The sequence below is a fragment of the Otolemur garnettii genome, unplaced genomic scaffold (assembly GCF_000181295.1).
Source record: "Otolemur garnettii isolate 467f Iridium unplaced genomic scaffold, OtoGar3 scaffold00022, whole genome shotgun sequence".
NCBI classification, from domain to species: domain Eukaryota; kingdom Metazoa; phylum Chordata; class Mammalia; order Primates; family Galagidae; genus Otolemur; species Otolemur garnettii.
In genome coordinates this window covers 18,256,322-18,272,887 of record NW_003852417.1, presented here as the reverse complement: position 1 = coordinate 18,272,887, position 16,566 = coordinate 18,256,322, and the positions used below count along the sequence as shown (strand labels likewise).

Genomic DNA, 16,566 nt, shown 5'->3' with positions numbered 1-16,566 from the left:
GGCTGGGGATTCGAACCCGCCACCTTAGGTGTACATGGCTGGCGCCCTAGCCGGTTGAGCTATAGGTGCTGAGCCTGTTGTTTGTTTTTGAGTGTGCATGTGTTTCAATTCATTGGGCTTCAGGGAGAGGAGTTAAGTAATTGTGCATTCTTTGCTATATCCTTATAAGGAAATATATGAACTTTAAATTAAATAAATGACATAAAGTACTTAGTATATTAGTATAGTGTTTGGCACATAATGACTGTATACTTATTGCCCAGTGTATGTATAGATGGTGGCTTTATTATTATTTGTTTATGCGTTTAATGTCTGTTCCACCAGAATGTAAGTTCTATGAAGGCAGGGACCTTGTCTGTCTTCTGCTTATCATATTACCAGTTTCTTAGAACAGTGCCATAAAGAAGCCACTTAATGATTATTGCTGAATGAGTGAATGATCAGGGAACTTGGGTTTCTGGGAGTTGTGGGAGTGAGGGAAAGAAAGATGTGGAAACAGAAAAATCTGAGCCTGTTCAGATACTCATTCTGTACTTTTCATTCTTCTACTCATTTGTATGTCTCTGTATGCAGGGGCAGCCATTTTGGGGGGTGCTGATGGATACCTACGGGGTCGGCTATGTTGCCTTGGGGGAGGCCGGCCCCGTGGGGAACATGACTATGGTAGACTCTCCTGGACAAGAAGTGCTAAACCAGCTTGATGTCAAGGCCTCTTCAGAAATGACCAGTGCGGAGGCTTCCATAGAGATGTCATTACCCACCCCTTTGCCTGGATTTGAGGATTCTCTTGATACGATGAGGCTTCCTCCAGAGCAGGAAAGCCTCTCCAGACTGGAACAACAAGGTATATACCTTATTCTTTTATTTTTTTACCTCTCATGCATAGCTTAAGATGAAGGAGAGCAGGTTGAGCCCAGAGGATTTTACAAACCTGGGTACATTATAATCTATTCCAAAGAAGTTTGAGCTCTGGTCCCATCTCACAGACCCATATTCTTCTCTACAGATCTTTCTTCAGAGATGTCAAAGGTCTCAAAGCCTAGGGCCTCAAAGCCTGGCCGGAAGAGAGGTGGTAGGCCACGAAAAGGCCCCCAAAGGCCCCAACAACCTAATCCTCCTCCATCAGCCCCTCTGGTTCCTGGTCTCTTAGATCAATCCAACCCTCTATCCACCCCTATGCCTAAGAAACGAGGTCGAAAGTCCAAGGCAGAGCTGCTACTGCTGAAGTTGTCAAAAGACCTAGATCAGCCAGAGTCTCCACCTCCAAAGAGGCCCCCTGAGGACTTTGAGACCCCTCCTGGGGAACGACCCCGCCGAAGGGCTGCCCAAGTGTAAGGATTGTGGGGCACAGCTTGGTGGCGGGGGGATGGGTTAAGGGCTTGGGATGGAGCAGATGTTGGAGACATGAGAAGATTATGATGAGGTATCAGGTAAGCAAGGGTGGTGTCTGGATTCTGGGGATAGGAGCAGTCCTTTAGCTTTTACCACAGCAACTTTTATGGGCTCTATTGCCAACTTCGTTTATCCAGGTGTTTCTTTCCATGGCTGCACCCTGTCATGTTTTCCACAAACTTTGCCCAGGTCTTCACTGCTATGTTACTGCCAGTATAGATCAGTATAAATGTGCCCTTCCATTCTTTCCTTTTGCCCTCTATGTTCTTTCACTGTGGTAGAGAAAAATACACTGGACTTGGAGGTGGAAACCTGGGTTCTGATTGTACATTTGTTATCTGAATCATCTCAGCCAAGTCACTTAACTTTCCTGGATTTCTATTTCTTAATCTATCAAAGGGGAAGGGAAAATTAATAGGGTTAATTGATTAATCACAGGGTTACTGGGAGGGTCCATTGAGAATCAACTAAGTCTAGAAAAGTAGGCTCTCTCAGTTAAATGTTTGTAAGATTCCTACTCTGACTTTTCCTACAGGGCACTTCTGTATCTTCAGGAACTGGCTGAAGAGCTCTCAACAACCCTGCCTGCTCCTGTAAACTGTCCTGAGACCCCTAAGGTGAGCAGCCCCACCCAACCGAATAAGAGCCTGCAACAGTCAGTCTATCAAGGTGGACAAGAGAAGGATAATCCTGCACGCGATGAAGACTTTGTTCTCCAGGTTGAAGCTGAAAATGGAGAAGAAAGTGAGGTCCCAAGTGAGAGCTCATCTGATCCCGAGCCTGCAGTGCCCCGGAGCATGCCACGAGGATCCACATCAGGGGTAACCTGAATGGATGGCAAAGTGTATAGCAAAATAGTAGGATTTTAGAGGGTCAGGAAGATGCCCAGAAGAATAGCTTTGGCTTGATAACTATGATAGGCAAAACAAGTAAAAGAGAAAAGGGACAGTTTCAAACATGGTGGAGATACTAGGGAGCTTGGAGGGGGTGGGGGAGATGCAGTAAACAAGATTATTTATTCATTTGTTGAGTATCTATTCTCTGTTAGGAAACACAAACATGAATAAGACAGCACCCTTCCTTACAAAGTTCACAATGTAATGAGTACTACACTAGGAGTAAACACTGTGTTGTAGGCATATAGAGGAAGGGTAATTAACTGCTTAGGCTTTACAGAAGAATGATAGCTGAGTTGGTTCTCAAAGGATGAATCATAGTTTGCCAGAGAAGATGGTTTTTCCAGAAATCGATTAATTATGGCTGGAGTATAGGCCCTGGGGTACAGTTCCAGAGGATATTAAATAAGAGAGGATGACTGGGCATGGTGGTGCATACCTTAATCCCAGCACTTTAGGAGGCTGAGGCTAGAGGATTGCTTGAGGTCATGAGTCTGAGATCAGCCATGGAAAATAGACTATTTCTACAAAAAGTCAAATAAGCCAGACATCGGATGAGTGCCTGTAGTCCCAGCTACTCAAGAGGCTGAGGCAGGAGGATCACTTTAGCCTGGACGTTCTAGGCTACAGTGAGCTATGATCACACCATTGCACTCCAGCCTGGGCCATGGAGCAAGACTCTGTCTTTAAAGGAAAAAATAATACTAAATAAAATTAAAAGAGAGAATGAAAGGACAAAGATTGGTAGGAGACAACAGAGGCTTTTTTTTTTTGAGACAGTCTCACTCTGTTGCCCTGGGCAGAGTGCTATGGTATCATAGCTCACAGAAACCTCAAACTTTGAGGCTCAAGTATTCCCTTGCCTCAGCCTTCCGAATTACTGGGACTACAGGCATCTGCCACGCACCCTGACCCCCTCCCTTTTTTTGGGGGGGGGGACAGAGCCTCAAGCTGTCGTCCTGGGTAGAGTGCCATGGCATCACAGCTCATAGCAACCTCCAATTCCTGGGCTGAAGTGATTCTCCTGCCCCTCCCTCCCAAGTAGCTGGGACTACAGGCACCTGCCACAACACATGGCTATTTTTTGGTTATAGCTGTCGTTTGGTGGGCCCAGGCTGGATTCGAACCCTCTGGCTCAAGTGTATGTGGCTGGTGCCTTAGCCACTTGAGCCACAGGCGCCACGCCCCCCCCTTTTTTTTTAGTAGAGATAGGGTGGTCTTGAACTCCTGAGCTCAGGTGATCCACTTGTCTTGGCTTCCCAAAGGGCTAGCATTATAGATGTGAGCCACTGAAGCCAGCCCGAAAGGTTTTTAAGTAGGAAAATAACGAGGGGTTAGGAAAATAGGTCAAACTGCAGTTGACAATTAGAAGACAGCTTCATTTATCCAGGTGGAAGATAGATCCTGAATTAAGCCGTGAATGAAGTGGGCGGCAGATTCAAGAGATACGTAAGAGAATTTAGAGGAGTTGGGAGTTAAAGGAAAGGAAGAAGTTCAATAGGAGTTTCTAGCTTAGAAGGTGGTGTGCACTAAACCCGGGAACATGAAGAGAGTGGGGGACGTGGAATGGGGTGAAGGTGGGCGGGCAAGATGACGAGTCACTCTTTGCTTGTTGAGTTAAGTTAGAGGTATCTGTGGGCCCTGCTGGAGATGTCTGGTCACCAGTTGTATATGTTGGAACAATGCCTTACTTGCCTCAAGTCCAACATTTAAGGGAGGACCAAAACCCTCAGTAATCAGGATAAATGATATTTAGATATAATATTTTAAAAAATCAAAATAGGGGAGTAGTGCCTGTGGCTCAGTGGGTAGGGTGCCAGCCCCATATACTGAGGGTGGTGGGTTCAAACCCAGCCCTGGCCAAACTGCAACAAAAAATAGCCAGGCGTTGTGGTGGGCACCTGTAGTCCCAGCTACTCAGGAGGCCGAGGCAAGAGAATCGCCTAAGCCCAGAAGTTGGCAGTTGCTATGAGCAGTGTGACGCCATGGCACTCTACCGAGTGCGATAAAGTGAGATTCTGTCTCTACAAAAAAAAAAGAAAATAGGTTCAGTGTCCATACTCAGTGGTTAGGGCACCAGCCACGTATACCAGGGCTGGTAGGTTCAGACCCAGCCCGGGCCTGCTAAACAGTGACAAGTACAACAACAAAAAAAGCAGCTGGGCATTGTGGCAGGTGCCTGTAGTCCCAGCTACTTGGGAGGCTTAGCCAAGAGAATTACTTAAGCCCTAGAGTTTGAGGTTGCGGTGAGCTGTGACACCATTGCACTCTACTGAGGGTGATTTTTCCTTTAGCCTCAGCTTCTAACATGGACACTGTATGTGCCTGGACCTTATAGAAAAGTTGAGACTGAGATAAGTGTATGTTTACTGAGATGTAAACTTGATAATCAGACATAAAGATGGTAGTCAAAGGCCAAGAGTGGTGGTTCATGCCTGTAATTTTAGCAACTTTGGGAGGTTGAGGCAGGAAGATCCCTTGAGGTCAGGAGTTAGAGATCATCCTGAGTGACATAGGGAGACCCTGTCTCTGCAAAAATAGGAAAATTAGCTGATGTGGTAGTGTGCACCTGTAATGCTAGCTACCTGGGAGGCTGAGGCAAGAGAATTACTTAAGCCCAGGTGTTTGAGGCTATAGTGATCTGTGATGACACCACTGTACTCTAGCAGTAGTTAAGGCAGGTGTGGTGGAATGCACCTGTAGTCCTAGCAACTTGGGAGGGAGGCCGAGGTGAGATGATTGTTTGAGCCTGGGAGTTTGAGTCTAGCCTAGGCAACAGACTGAGACCCCATCTTTTCAAGAAAAAAAAAGTCATCAAAGCCATGGGACATGGAATGAGAGTACCAGGGGAGTGTGTATAGAAGGGCTAGAAGACAGAGACTGGAGGCTCGGCGCCTGTGGCTCAAGTGGCTAAGGCGCCAGCCACATGCACCTAAGGTGGAGGGTTCGAATCCCCAGCCCGGGCCCGTCAAACAACAATGAAGGCTGCAACCAAAAAATGGCTAGGCGTTGTGGCGGGCGCCTGTGGTCCCAGCTACTTGGGAGGCTGAGGCAGGAGACTCGCTTGAGCCCAGGAGTTGGAGGTTGCTGTGAGCTGTGAAGCCACGGCATTCTACTCAGGGGTATAGCTTGAGGCTCCGTCTCCCAAAAAAAAAAAAAAAGACAGAGACTGGGGAATTCCATCACTGACCAGATGTATCAGAGGGAGGAGAGCCTGCAAAGAACTATTAGAGAGGAGAGAAGAGTAGGAGAGACTATTCCATAGGGTAGGGGTTTCAAGAAACATGGGAGTCCTCTGATTCAAATGCTATGGAGGGCTAGGTATTGTGGCACACTAGGGAGGTGGAGGTGGGAGGATAGCTTGAGCTTGGGGAAGTTCAAGACCACCCTAGGTAGCATAGTAAGACCATCTCAAAAAACAAAGGCTCGGCACCTGTAACTCAGTGGCTAGGGTGCCAGCCACATACATCGGAGCTGGGAAGTTTGAATCCAGCCCAGGCCTGCCAAACAACAGTGGCAACTATAACAACAACAACAACAACAGAAATAGCTGGGTGTTGTGGGCACATGTAGTCCCAGCTACTGGGAAGGCTGAGGCAAGAGAATCGCTTAAGCCCAAGAGTTTGAGGTTGCTAAGCTGTGACGCCATGGCACCTTCCGAGGGCGACATAGTGAGACTCTGTCTCAAAAAAAAGAAGAACACAGAATTTTTTTAGATGCTCTTAAGATGTTGAGGAAGTAGGTTAACAGAGTTTGCAGTTTATTTTTTTGTTTTTTGAGACAGTCTCACTATGTTGCCCTTGGGAGAGTGCTGTGGCATCACAGCTCATAGCAACCTCAAACTCATAGGCTTACGTGATTCTCTTGCCTCAGCCTCCCAAGTAGCTGGGACTACAGGTGCACACCACAGTGCCCAGCTATTTTTGTTGTTGTTGTAGTAGTTGTCATTGTTTGGCCGACCTGGGCTGGATTTGAACCTGCCAGCTCCAGTGTATGTGGCTGGTGCCCTAGCCACTGAGCTCCAGGCACCAAGCTGATTTTGCAGTTTTGAAGGAAGACTAGGAGCAGAAGGTGGAGAAGTCATATGGTTGAAAAACAAATCATTTAAGATGCTGATAGGGCAGTGGTTGGAAAGAAATAATGCCAAGGAAAGTCAAACCTGGGAATAGAGCTATTTCCTGGGGCTTTTTCCAACCAGTTGAGTTCTCTCCCTTACATTTTCTTCAATTTGATCCTTCAGAAGCAGAAGCCACACTGCCGAGGAATAGCTCCCAATGGCTTACCAAATCACATCATGGCTCCTGTTTGGAAGTGCCTCCATCTCACCAAGGACCTGTGAGACCTGGGGCCTGGGGGTTGGGGATAAAGGAGGGGTACAGGACAGGCTAGAGGTGGGCCATGGGCAAGAAAGGAATATCGTGATTACATTCATTACTGCAAGGTACTACCAAAGGCAAGAGCTCTAGAACTCTAGTTAAAATTAGATAAAGTAGAGTTTCTCAGCTGCACTAGCCACAATACAGGTACCTCCTAACTACTTGTAGCTAGCTACTAGGGTATTCAGCAGCACAGATAATAGATCATTTCCATCCTCACAGAAAGTTTTATTGGACTGCATTACTCTAGAATCCCTCTCCTCCTTCACTGATGCCTTTCCTGTTTCTCCAGCCGAGAACAGAAGCATTCCTACTGGGAGTTTGCTGAGTGGATTCCTTTAGCCTGGAAGTGGCACTTGTTATCTGAGCTGTAAGTTGAAGTGGCATCTCTGAAGCTCAGGAGGGGTGACACCACTGGAGACAAAAGGGTGACAGAGGACTCTGGATCTATAATGAGAATCCTGGGGTGAACCTCTTCCAAATTCAGGAATTCCTTTTGCCTTCCTCCAGTGAGGCTGCTCCCTACCTGCCACAAGAGGAGAAGTCTCCACTGTTTTCTGTACAACGTGAAGGGCTACCTGAAGACGGCACACTCTACCGAATAAATAGGTGAAGTTTACACCTCAGCCCTTTTTTCTGATTGTACGAGCCAGAAACAGGAATATTCCTGTCCTTCTCTTCGTGCTGGTCCAGTTGCTCCCAAAGAGAAGGGTCCTGGCTAGAGTTGGTCACCCCTCTAATTTATAGTGATTCTCATTGCTGGCCATACAGAGGAACTAGGGAGATTTTTTAAACTTTTTTTTTTAATCCCATCTTTGATTTTTCTTTAGATTCAGCTCGATCACAGCACATCCAGAGCGCTGGGATGTGTCCTTCTTCACGGGAGGACCACTCTGGGCTATGGACTGGTGTCCAGTGCCAGAGGGGGCAGGAGCCTCACAGTATGTGGCCCTTTTCTCCAGCCCTGACATGAATGAGACACACCCACTGAGCCAGCTTCATTCGGGGCCTGGGCTGCTCCAGCTCTGGGGCCTTGGGACCTTACAGCAAGAAAGCTGGTGAGGTGGGGCTGGACATTGGCATGGGGGATGGTTAAGTTGGACAACAGGCTGGGGGCTGGGTAGGATAGGAGGAAGGGCTGGCACTTGGCTGAGACAAGAGGATCATAGCTCTGGCAGCCCTAGGACCCTTCTTCCTACCCACTATGCCCATATCCCCTCTCTCTTCAGTCCTGGTAACAGGGCCCACTTTGTCTATGGGATTGCTTGTGACCATGGCTGCATCTGGGACCTCAAGTTCTGCCCCAGTGGAGCATGGGAACTTCCAGGCACGCCACGGAAGGTACTTCCCAGTTGACTGTGTGATGGCCCTAGGGGTTCTCAAAGTTAGAAGAGGGACAGTTGGAGTGTGGTAGACAAAGTTTTTCTAGAAACTTCATATTACATTTTCAGGGACTAGAACCTCAGAGGTTTTCTGAGAGGCACCTAAAGGCAGCAAGCCTCAGCACAGATCTGTTCTCACTCTCTAGGCTCCTCTCCTGCCCCGACTGGGTCTCTTGGCTCTTGCCTGCTCAGATGGGAAGGTGCTACTCTTCAGTCTACCCCATCCTGAAGCCTTGTTGGCTCAGCAGTCCCCAGGTGAGTAGCACAGCAAGGAGGATAGTAGCCAGAACTTAGGGCCTTTCCATCTCCCCTGAGAATCCTCTTGGCCAGTCTTTATAGTGAGAAGCCTTACTCAGCCACTTCCCTCTACCCCTTTAGCGTTCCTCTTTTGCAGTCCTGTAATTGCTCTTTCAGCACAGTACCTTATATCTCCACCATCTTCTCTCTCATCCTTCTGTGTTCTCAGGTCACAGATCATCCTTTCCCCCTCTCGGTGCCAGTTAATTGGCTAAGTAAAGAACCACTAAAGGCTGAGCCTGACAGATGGAACCCATCTCCCTACTTTTGTCTCCCCCAGACCCTGTCCTCTTCTTACCTTTCTACCATACATTCACATACACAGACAACACAGTCTCTTTGATATGAATGGAGCCCTGAAATATAAAGCTGAAGATAAGAAGAGGAAGGGGGCAGGGCAAGGCAACCCCTATATGTTGAACTAGTTTGCTTTTTAGTAGTACCAAGTATTTAAAGAAGAGGGCACCCAGTTTGAGCTCTGGAAAGTCCCATGGTTGGTGGTCTTGTGGAGGAGTGGGTTGAGGAGGGAATAGAAGGAGAAGAGGGGAGTACAGTAAGTATAGATAATTCAAAAAGTTTGTGAAAGGGGATGAGTAAATGAGCATGGTGGCTGGAGTGAAAAGGGATAAGGGAAAGATTTTGTCTGTTTATTGGATATAGGAGACAATAGGGCGTGTTTTCATGGGAATATGGGAATGACCTTGTAGGGAAAAAGCAAAAGGATAATGCATGAAAAAGGAGGTATACTGGAAAGAGTAATGTTCTAGGAAAGGCAAGAGAGGGTGAGAAGATTGCAGAATGAAGGGATTATCCATTCTGACAGGAAGAAGGATATTATTAGGTATAACAGAAGAGAAGAAGATGGAGGCAGACAGATAGAGGTTTATACATTTGGTAGTGAAAATATGAGGGCTTTCTCAACAAAGGATGAGGGTACTTCATTATCCAAGGGCTGGGGTGGTGATTTAAGAGCAAGGCCTGCGGAAGAGCTCAGTCCTTGGAATCCATAGCATCATTTCCTGCTTTTCTTTCCCTCATAGATGCAGTGAAGCCTGCCATCTATAAGGTGAGTGAGGAATCTGCTACCTTAGCTGAGGCTCCATCTTAGCGCAGCAGTTCTCACCCTATGGGTTGGGACCCCTTTGTAACAATGAAAATACTTCCTGCATATCAGATATTTACATTATGATTAACAACAGTAGCAAAAGTAAAGTTATGAAGTAGCAATGAAAATAATTTTATCGGTGGGGGTCGCCACAACATGAGGAACTGTATCAGAGGATCGCAGCATTAGGAAGGTTGAGAACCACTGTCTTAGAGTCTCTCCCTGCTGATTCCACATTTAGTCTTCTAGTTCTGAAAAATAGCCCATCCCGCTGGATTAAATACTAATTAGAGGGAGGCTTCATTCCAAATATCCCTAACCCTAGTCCCATCCCATCTTCCCCTGTAGGTACAATGTGTGGCGACCCTGCAGGTGGGGTCTGTGCAAGCTTCAGACCCCTCTGAGTGTGGTCAGTGCCTGAGCCTGGCCTGGCTGCCTACCAAGCCCCACCACCACCTGGCTGCTGGATACTATAATGGTAAAAACAAAGTAAACGTAAGGAGCTAATGCTCTTTAAACTTTTTATAAATCCTTGTTTTTTGGTTTTTGTTTCTTTTGTGCTTCAGTGCTAGACATTGTGTATAGTTAGAAATATTTAAGCAATGCATACAAACAAAAAAATAAAATAGAAGAAAGAAAGAAGTTACAGCTCAGTGCCTGTAGCGCAGCAGCTAGGGTGCTGGCCACATACACCTGGGCTGGTGGGTTCAAACCTGGCCTAAGCCTGCCAAACAATGACAACTATGACAAAAAAATAGCCGGGCATTGTGGGGGTGGGTGCCTTTAATCCCAGCTACTTGGAAGGCTGAGGCAAGAGAATTGTTTAAGCTGAGGAGTTTGAGGTTGCTGTGAGCTGTTACACCATGGCACTCTACTGAGGGCGACATAGTGAGACTGTGTCTAAAAGACAACAAAGAAAAGAAGTCATTCTGTTTTTTCTACTTGGCACTCTACTGAGGGTGACATAGTGAGACTGGGCATGGTGGCTCACACCTGTAATCCTAGCACTCTGGAAGGCCCAGGTGGGAGGATTGCTTGAGCTTAAGAATTCAAGACCAGCCTGGGCAAGAGTGAGACCCCTGTCTCTACTAAAATAGAAAAACTAACTAGACGTTGTGATGGATACCTGTAGTCCCAGCTACTTGGGAGGCTGAGGCAAGGGGATTGCTTGAGCCCAGGAGTTTGAGGATGCTGTGAGCTATGACACTGGGGCATTCTAAGGGCAACAGAGGGAGACTCTGTCTCAGAAAAATCAAAAAACAAAGTACAAAACCTTTATTTACCAAAGTGGTGACGATCTGTTTTGTTGTCCATGAGCTATAGTTTGCCAACCCTTGTCCTAGAAGGTTCATACTTTTTAACAATGCCTTTACTTATATTTAGTAGCAAGTAGAGAGTGCTGGGTGTATTCAGTCTATTGTCTTTCAACTACAGATTCCAGATTAAACTATTACTTTTTTTGTTGAAGAAAATTGGGGCTAAAATAACCAAGGTGAGTCTTTTAAGTGGTAGAGGGAGTGTTGAGTAGCTAATCATGATCTTCACATTCTTTCTTTCTTTTTTTTTTTTTTTTTGAGACAGAGCCTCAAGCTGTCCCCTGGGTCACATGGCATTACAGCTCATAGCAACCTCCAACTCCTGGGCTCAAGCGAGTCTCCTGCCTCCGCCTCCCAAGTAGCTGGGACCACAGGCGCCCCCCACAATGCCTGGCTATTTTTTGGTTGCAGCCATCATTGTTGTTTGGCGGGTCCGGGCTGGGGATTCGAACCCGCCATCTTAGGTGTACGTGGCTGGCGCCTTAGCCGGTTGAGCTATAGGCGCTGAGCCATCTTCACATTCTTTCAAAGTGGTTTGGATCTGAGAGAAAGCAAAGGTCATAGGAGCCTAGAGAAAGAAATTAGAGCCAGGAAGAAAGAACTTGCTTTTTTTTAACTCCACACATTCTGTCCCTACTTCAGGCATGGTGGTTTTCTGGAACCTTCCCACTAACTCGCCTCTGCAGCGGATACGGCTCTCTGATGGCTCCTTAAAGCTCTACCCCTTCCACTGTTTCCTAGCCCATGACCAGGCTGTGCGTACCCTTCAGTGGTGCAAGGCTAACAGGTATAGAATAGGAGATCTATAGAGGGAGAAAGTGAAGACTGGGATAGTCTAACTCTTCCAGATTTATTCAGATTTAATCTTTTCTCATCTTTTTACAGTAATTTCCTTGTCTCTGCGGGGAGTGACCGGAAAATCAAATTCTGGGACCTTCGACGACCTTATGAACCAATAAACTCTATCAAGCGCTTCTTGAGTACAGAGCTGGCCTGGTTGCTCCCCTACAATGGTGTCACTGTGGCTCAGGACAACTGCTATGCCTCGTAAGGCTGGATAGAGATAGGAGGAGCTCGGGGACAGGCCCTGGGGGCGGGGGGAGTGCAATGTGTGCCAGATTATTGTGGGAAGCAGAGGGTTGAGAGGTGGTTCACTGAGCCAGTTTGAATTCTGGAAGGAATTGGGGGGAAGAAATGAATCTAATCTTAGACAAAGGAATGTTTTATTTCTCTTCTTTAACAGTTATGGACTCTGTGGGATTCATTATATTGATGCTGGTTACCTTGGTTTCAAGGCCTATTTCACTGCTCCCCGAAAAGGCACTGTCTGGGTGAGCCCCTTTTTCTTCTGCAGTCTTTATTATACAGGAAAATGGCTAATTTACTCGCCTAGTGGTAGTCAGGAAGAGGCAGTAATTTGGGGTAGAAAGAGAAGATAAGTGTATGGTAACTATCACCTGGGACATGGGTTATGATAAACTTATTTTTAGAGTTTAGACTGTGCAGTTGTTACCAGTATGCAGAATTTAATAAACATATGAACTAATAAATGAATGAAATCTGTCTCTTCCTATTAGAGTCTTTCGGGATCCGACTGGCTTGGGACAGTAGCTGCAGGAGATATATCTGGGGAGCTCATTGCTGCTATATTGCCTGATATGGCACTGAACCCAATAAATGTCAAGAGACCTGTTGAGCGAAGATTTGTACGTATATGAATGTCAATTGGCAGCTGTTGGATCCTAATCCACATGCTCTCCCCACTCTAATAGAGTAAAAATTAGTACTAGGTCTCCTAGCCCTGATATTATCCCTGAAAAGCTTGGCTCAGAGTTGTGCATAATCTTCTCTACCCTATTATATCTGGGCATTTATTTATTTTATTTTTTTTTTGAGACAGAGTTTTACTATGTAGCCCTTGGTAGAGTGCTATGGTGTCACGGCTCACAGCACCTCAAACTCTTGGGGACTATAGGTACCTGCCACAACACCTGCCTATTTTTTGTTGCAGTTGTCATTGTTGTTTTATCCGACCTGGGCTGGATTCTAACCCGCCAGCCTCAGTGTACGTGGCTGGTGCCATAACCACTGTGCTACAGGCACCAATCCCTGAGCATATATTTAAACATAGCTATTTTCTTCTATCTTTAAGCCTTTCCTGCCCCAAACCAGTTTCCTCTCTCTTTGCTTTTATTCTGTCTTCAGTATTGCAGAATCTAATGTCATGGTTTCCTTTCTAGCCCATATATAAAGCAGATCTAATGCCCTATCAGGACAGTTCTGAAGGTCTTGACCACTCTTCTTCATCTGGGGTCCCTGACCCTCCCAAGGCCCGAACTTATGCTGAAACTGTCAATCATCACTACTTGCTCTTTCAAGACACAGATTTGGTAAGTTGAGGCCAGGAGAATTGGGTGGGATATTAAAAAAGGTACAAAACTTGGGTGGTGCCTGTGGCTCAGGGAGTAAGGCACCGGCCCCATATACTAGAGGTGGCAGGTTCAAACCTGAACCCGGCCCCGGCCAAAAACTGCAAAAAAAGAAAAAAGAAAACTTTAGTCCTTGTATATATAGTAGAAATCCTGAGTTCTACTCAGGTAGAGGTGTGGTGTCTCATGCCTGTAATCCTAGTACTCTGGGAGGCTGAGGTGTGTGGATTGCCTGGGGTTCAAGACCAGCCTGACCAAGAGTGAGACCCCCATTTCTAAAAAAAGATAGCTGGGCATTGTGGTGGGGACCTGTAGTCCCAACTCAGGAGGCTGAGGCAAGAGGATGGCTTGAGCCCAAGAGTTTGAGGTTGCTGTGAGCTATGACGCCACAGCATTCTGCCCAGGGGAACAGTGGAAAAAAAGATGCAAAACTAAGGAGCTACTCACACTCTCTTCTATTTTACTTCTCCTCCCCAGGGAACATTCCAGGATCTGCTCCACAGAGAACCAATGCTACGCATGCAGGAGGGAGAGGGGCATTCTCAACTTTGCCTGGACAGGTTGCAGCTCGAGGCTATTCATAAGGTAGTCTCTCATCTTCTCTACTCTCCATTCTCATTTCCCCCCATCTCTGGGTCTGTAATCAGTGAAATGGGAGATGAAAAGGTAACACAAATGGCTGAGGAAGGAAAGCAGTTTGGGTAACCCCTCTTCCCCCTCCAGAGCATGGTAGACATACACCTCATTCATTGGCTTCTCATTCTTAACCTCTCACCCCCTTGTGGTCCTGTTCTTTCAGATTGTGACCCATTTTTTTTTTTTTTTTTTTTGCATATACAGCTAGGTGTCATCCCAAAGTACCACCTGTGAGCATCTGTCTTTTGTTTTCTTTTCACAGGTACGTTTCAGCCCAAACCTGGACTCCTATGGATGGCTAGTATCTGGGGGGCAGTCAGGGCTGGTTCGAATTCATTTTGTCCGTGGACTCACCTCCCCACTGGGCCACCGTATGCAGCTTGAAAGCCGAGCCCACTTCTGTGCTATGTTCCAGTCATCCTCTCCCACTAGACGGCCTAGCTTCCCTCCAACCAGCCATCGCCTTCTGCCCAATCCCTAGTCTTGGTCCATATAGGACCCTTGGGATGAAGTCTGCCAAGAACAAATGGCCCCCTTGCACAGAGCCATAGGAACTGGGGTTTTCCTGGACAGTGATACTATCAGGCCTGGACCTTTAGGCCTGCCTCCCCAGGACTCCTTAGATCCCTCTCCTTCCACAGACTTCTATGATCACAGACCCCTGCAGGCAAGGGGGCTCTCCCTCCACAAACTCTCAAGGCTCCTCAGCCTAAGACTACGGCTCATGAGAAACACTCAGGCCTGACCTAGGCTTGGGAGTCAAACTGCTCATATTGAGCATATATATTGTTAAGTGGGTAAAGCTAAGTAAAGGTACTGGGTGTTTTTGAGACCACTTGTGATGGGTGTTTGAAGAATTGAAAAGGGTATCTACATGAATGGTCCTGTCTATTTCAGGATCCAACATTACTACCTTCCCAAATGTCCTCATTATAGAGTAACCAACATAAAAGCCCAAGAGGGGTGTTAGTAATTTATTGGACTGGAGTTGCTTGTAGTACTTCTTTAACTGAGGAACACCACAGACACCCTGTCAGTAGAACAGTGGCTCGGATCTTACTTGCTCCTGCTTATGAAATATTCCCAATCACTGGTCATCTGACCCTACTTGAACATGCCTACAAAGTCATGTTTTTAGAAATCTTTCTTTATATCAAGTTAAAGAGTATACCCCTAAATTTTACTCATGGGTGTTAGGAAATCTAGTCATTATTCCCTGTGATTGCCCTTTTAAATATTTAATAATAGCTATCATGTGTTGCCCAGATCTTTTCTTCTCTAGATTAAATATCTTCAGTTATTTCAACCATTCTTTTACACGTCATGATTTTTGATCCTACTGTCACATTGTTGACTTATTAAATGTGTTTAATTATTTAAATTCTATGTATAGGAGGTGTTTAGAACCCAAGTACAGTAATGTTTTATCTCATTGTGTTCAAGTCCTCTTACAGGATACTGCAGACACGCAATGACGATACTGCCTCCTAAGCAAGGACAGACTCCAGCAATGAGAAATAGGCAAACTATAGCCTTGGAATGTTTAGGAGTACAGAATGTTTAGGAATGTTCAGAAGATTTGGAGGGAAATAGATGACCTCAGGAAATACAGAAAAATAGGTAGCCGGCTCCTATTGGAGAGAGTGGAGATTACCTGGAACAGAACCCTCTGGCACTTTTGGCTGTCCAAATACCTAGGAATAGGCCAGGCACAGTCATGCCTGTAATCCCAGCACTCTGGGAGGCTGAGGTGGGTGGGTTGCTTGAGCTTAGAATTCGAGATTATTTTGAGCAAGAGTGAGACCCCATTTCTAAAAATAGCCAGGTGTTGTGGCGGGCACCTATAGTCTCAGCTACGTAGGAGGCTGAGGCAAGAGGATTGCTTGAGCCCAAGAGTTTGAGGTTGCTGTGAACTATGACTCCATGGCACTCTACTGAGGATGACAATGTGAAACACTCTCCAAAAAAATAAAGGCGGGGGAGGGAGGGAGGAATCAAATGACTCATGTTTGTAAATCCAGTGTTCTGGGAGGTGGAGGCAGGGAGATCCCTTGAGCTCAGGAGTTTGAAACCAGCCTGAGCAAAAGCAAGGCCCCCATCTCTACTCAAAGGAAAATTAGCCTGGCTGTCGTGAGCAGCTGCAATCGCAGTTACTCACGAGGCTGATGGAGGAGGATCACTTGAACTCCAAGAAGGTCACAGAAATTGCTGTGAGCTAGGTCAATGCCACAGCACTCTATCCTGGGGCAACAGAATGACTTTTGGGGGGAAAAAAAGGAGCAGGAAGTTAAGTCCCTACCCTAAGCAAACAAGGAAACAGCTGGAGGAAATCCAGATGCATTAGCAGCAGAAGGACCACAACCCATGTCTGTGCATGGGAGGTGATTGTTACCCTGTGATCCAGCTCACATTGAGGCAGCTTTGTTTTTTGAGCTGACCAATAATGGAAGTGCTTTCTGTTGTAGAGCTTTGTCTCATTCAACACAGCCATCTCTTTTCCTTCGTTCCGTGGTAGAAAAGATGAGACCTGGGGACCCACATTATTGAGGCTGCCCGTTTGTGTTGGCAGCTCTGCTCCATCAGGGCTAAGTCTCAGCCCCATTCTTTTTTTTTTTTTTTTTTGAGACAGAGCCTCAAGCTGTCCCCCTGGGTACAGTGCCATGGCATCACGCTCACAGCAACCTCCAACTCCTGGGCTCAAGCGAGTCTCCTGCCTCAGCCTCCCAAGTAGCTGGGA

At 46.5% G+C, this 16,566-nt stretch overlaps 1 protein-coding gene across 3 annotated transcripts in view; it reads left to right on the top strand.

Moving 5' to 3' along the window:
• GTF3C2 (general transcription factor IIIC subunit 2) overlaps window positions 1–15,135 on the top strand; it is a 24,682-nt gene extending 9,547 nt beyond the window's left edge. Inside the window, exons 1-19 of one of the 3 annotated variants that reach the window (XM_023511894.1) lie at window positions 193–844; window positions 1,007–1,331; window positions 1,928–2,009; window positions 2,112–2,213; window positions 6,529–6,623; window positions 6,957–7,034; window positions 7,175–7,273; window positions 7,495–7,722; window positions 7,894–8,005; window positions 8,193–8,301; window positions 9,384–9,409; window positions 9,797–9,926; window positions 11,407–11,551; window positions 11,650–11,811; window positions 12,008–12,095; window positions 12,342–12,470; window positions 13,005–13,154; window positions 13,671–13,778; window positions 14,092–15,135. In XM_023511894.1, the coding sequence (XP_023367662.1) occupies window positions 568–844; window positions 1,007–1,331; window positions 1,928–2,009; window positions 2,112–2,213; window positions 6,529–6,623; window positions 6,957–7,034; window positions 7,175–7,273; window positions 7,495–7,722; window positions 7,894–8,005; window positions 8,193–8,301; window positions 9,384–9,409; window positions 9,797–9,926; window positions 11,407–11,551; window positions 11,650–11,811; window positions 12,008–12,095; window positions 12,342–12,470; window positions 13,005–13,154; window positions 13,671–13,778; window positions 14,092–14,310 (2,664 nt within the window). In that variant the 5' untranslated portion in view covers window positions 193–567 and the 3' untranslated portion in view covers window positions 14,311–15,135. Of the gene's footprint in view, window positions 1–192; window positions 845–1,006; window positions 1,332–1,927; window positions 2,214–6,528; window positions 6,624–6,956; window positions 7,035–7,174; window positions 7,274–7,494; window positions 7,723–7,893; window positions 8,006–8,192; window positions 8,302–9,383; window positions 9,410–9,796; window positions 9,927–11,406; window positions 11,552–11,649; window positions 11,812–12,007; window positions 12,096–12,341; window positions 12,471–13,004; window positions 13,155–13,670; window positions 13,779–14,091 lie in introns of those variants that run through there. The other 2 variants (XM_023511893.1, XM_012803741.2) reach the window with 2 other exon arrangements.
• Window positions 15,136–16,566: the final 1,431 nt, after the last annotated feature.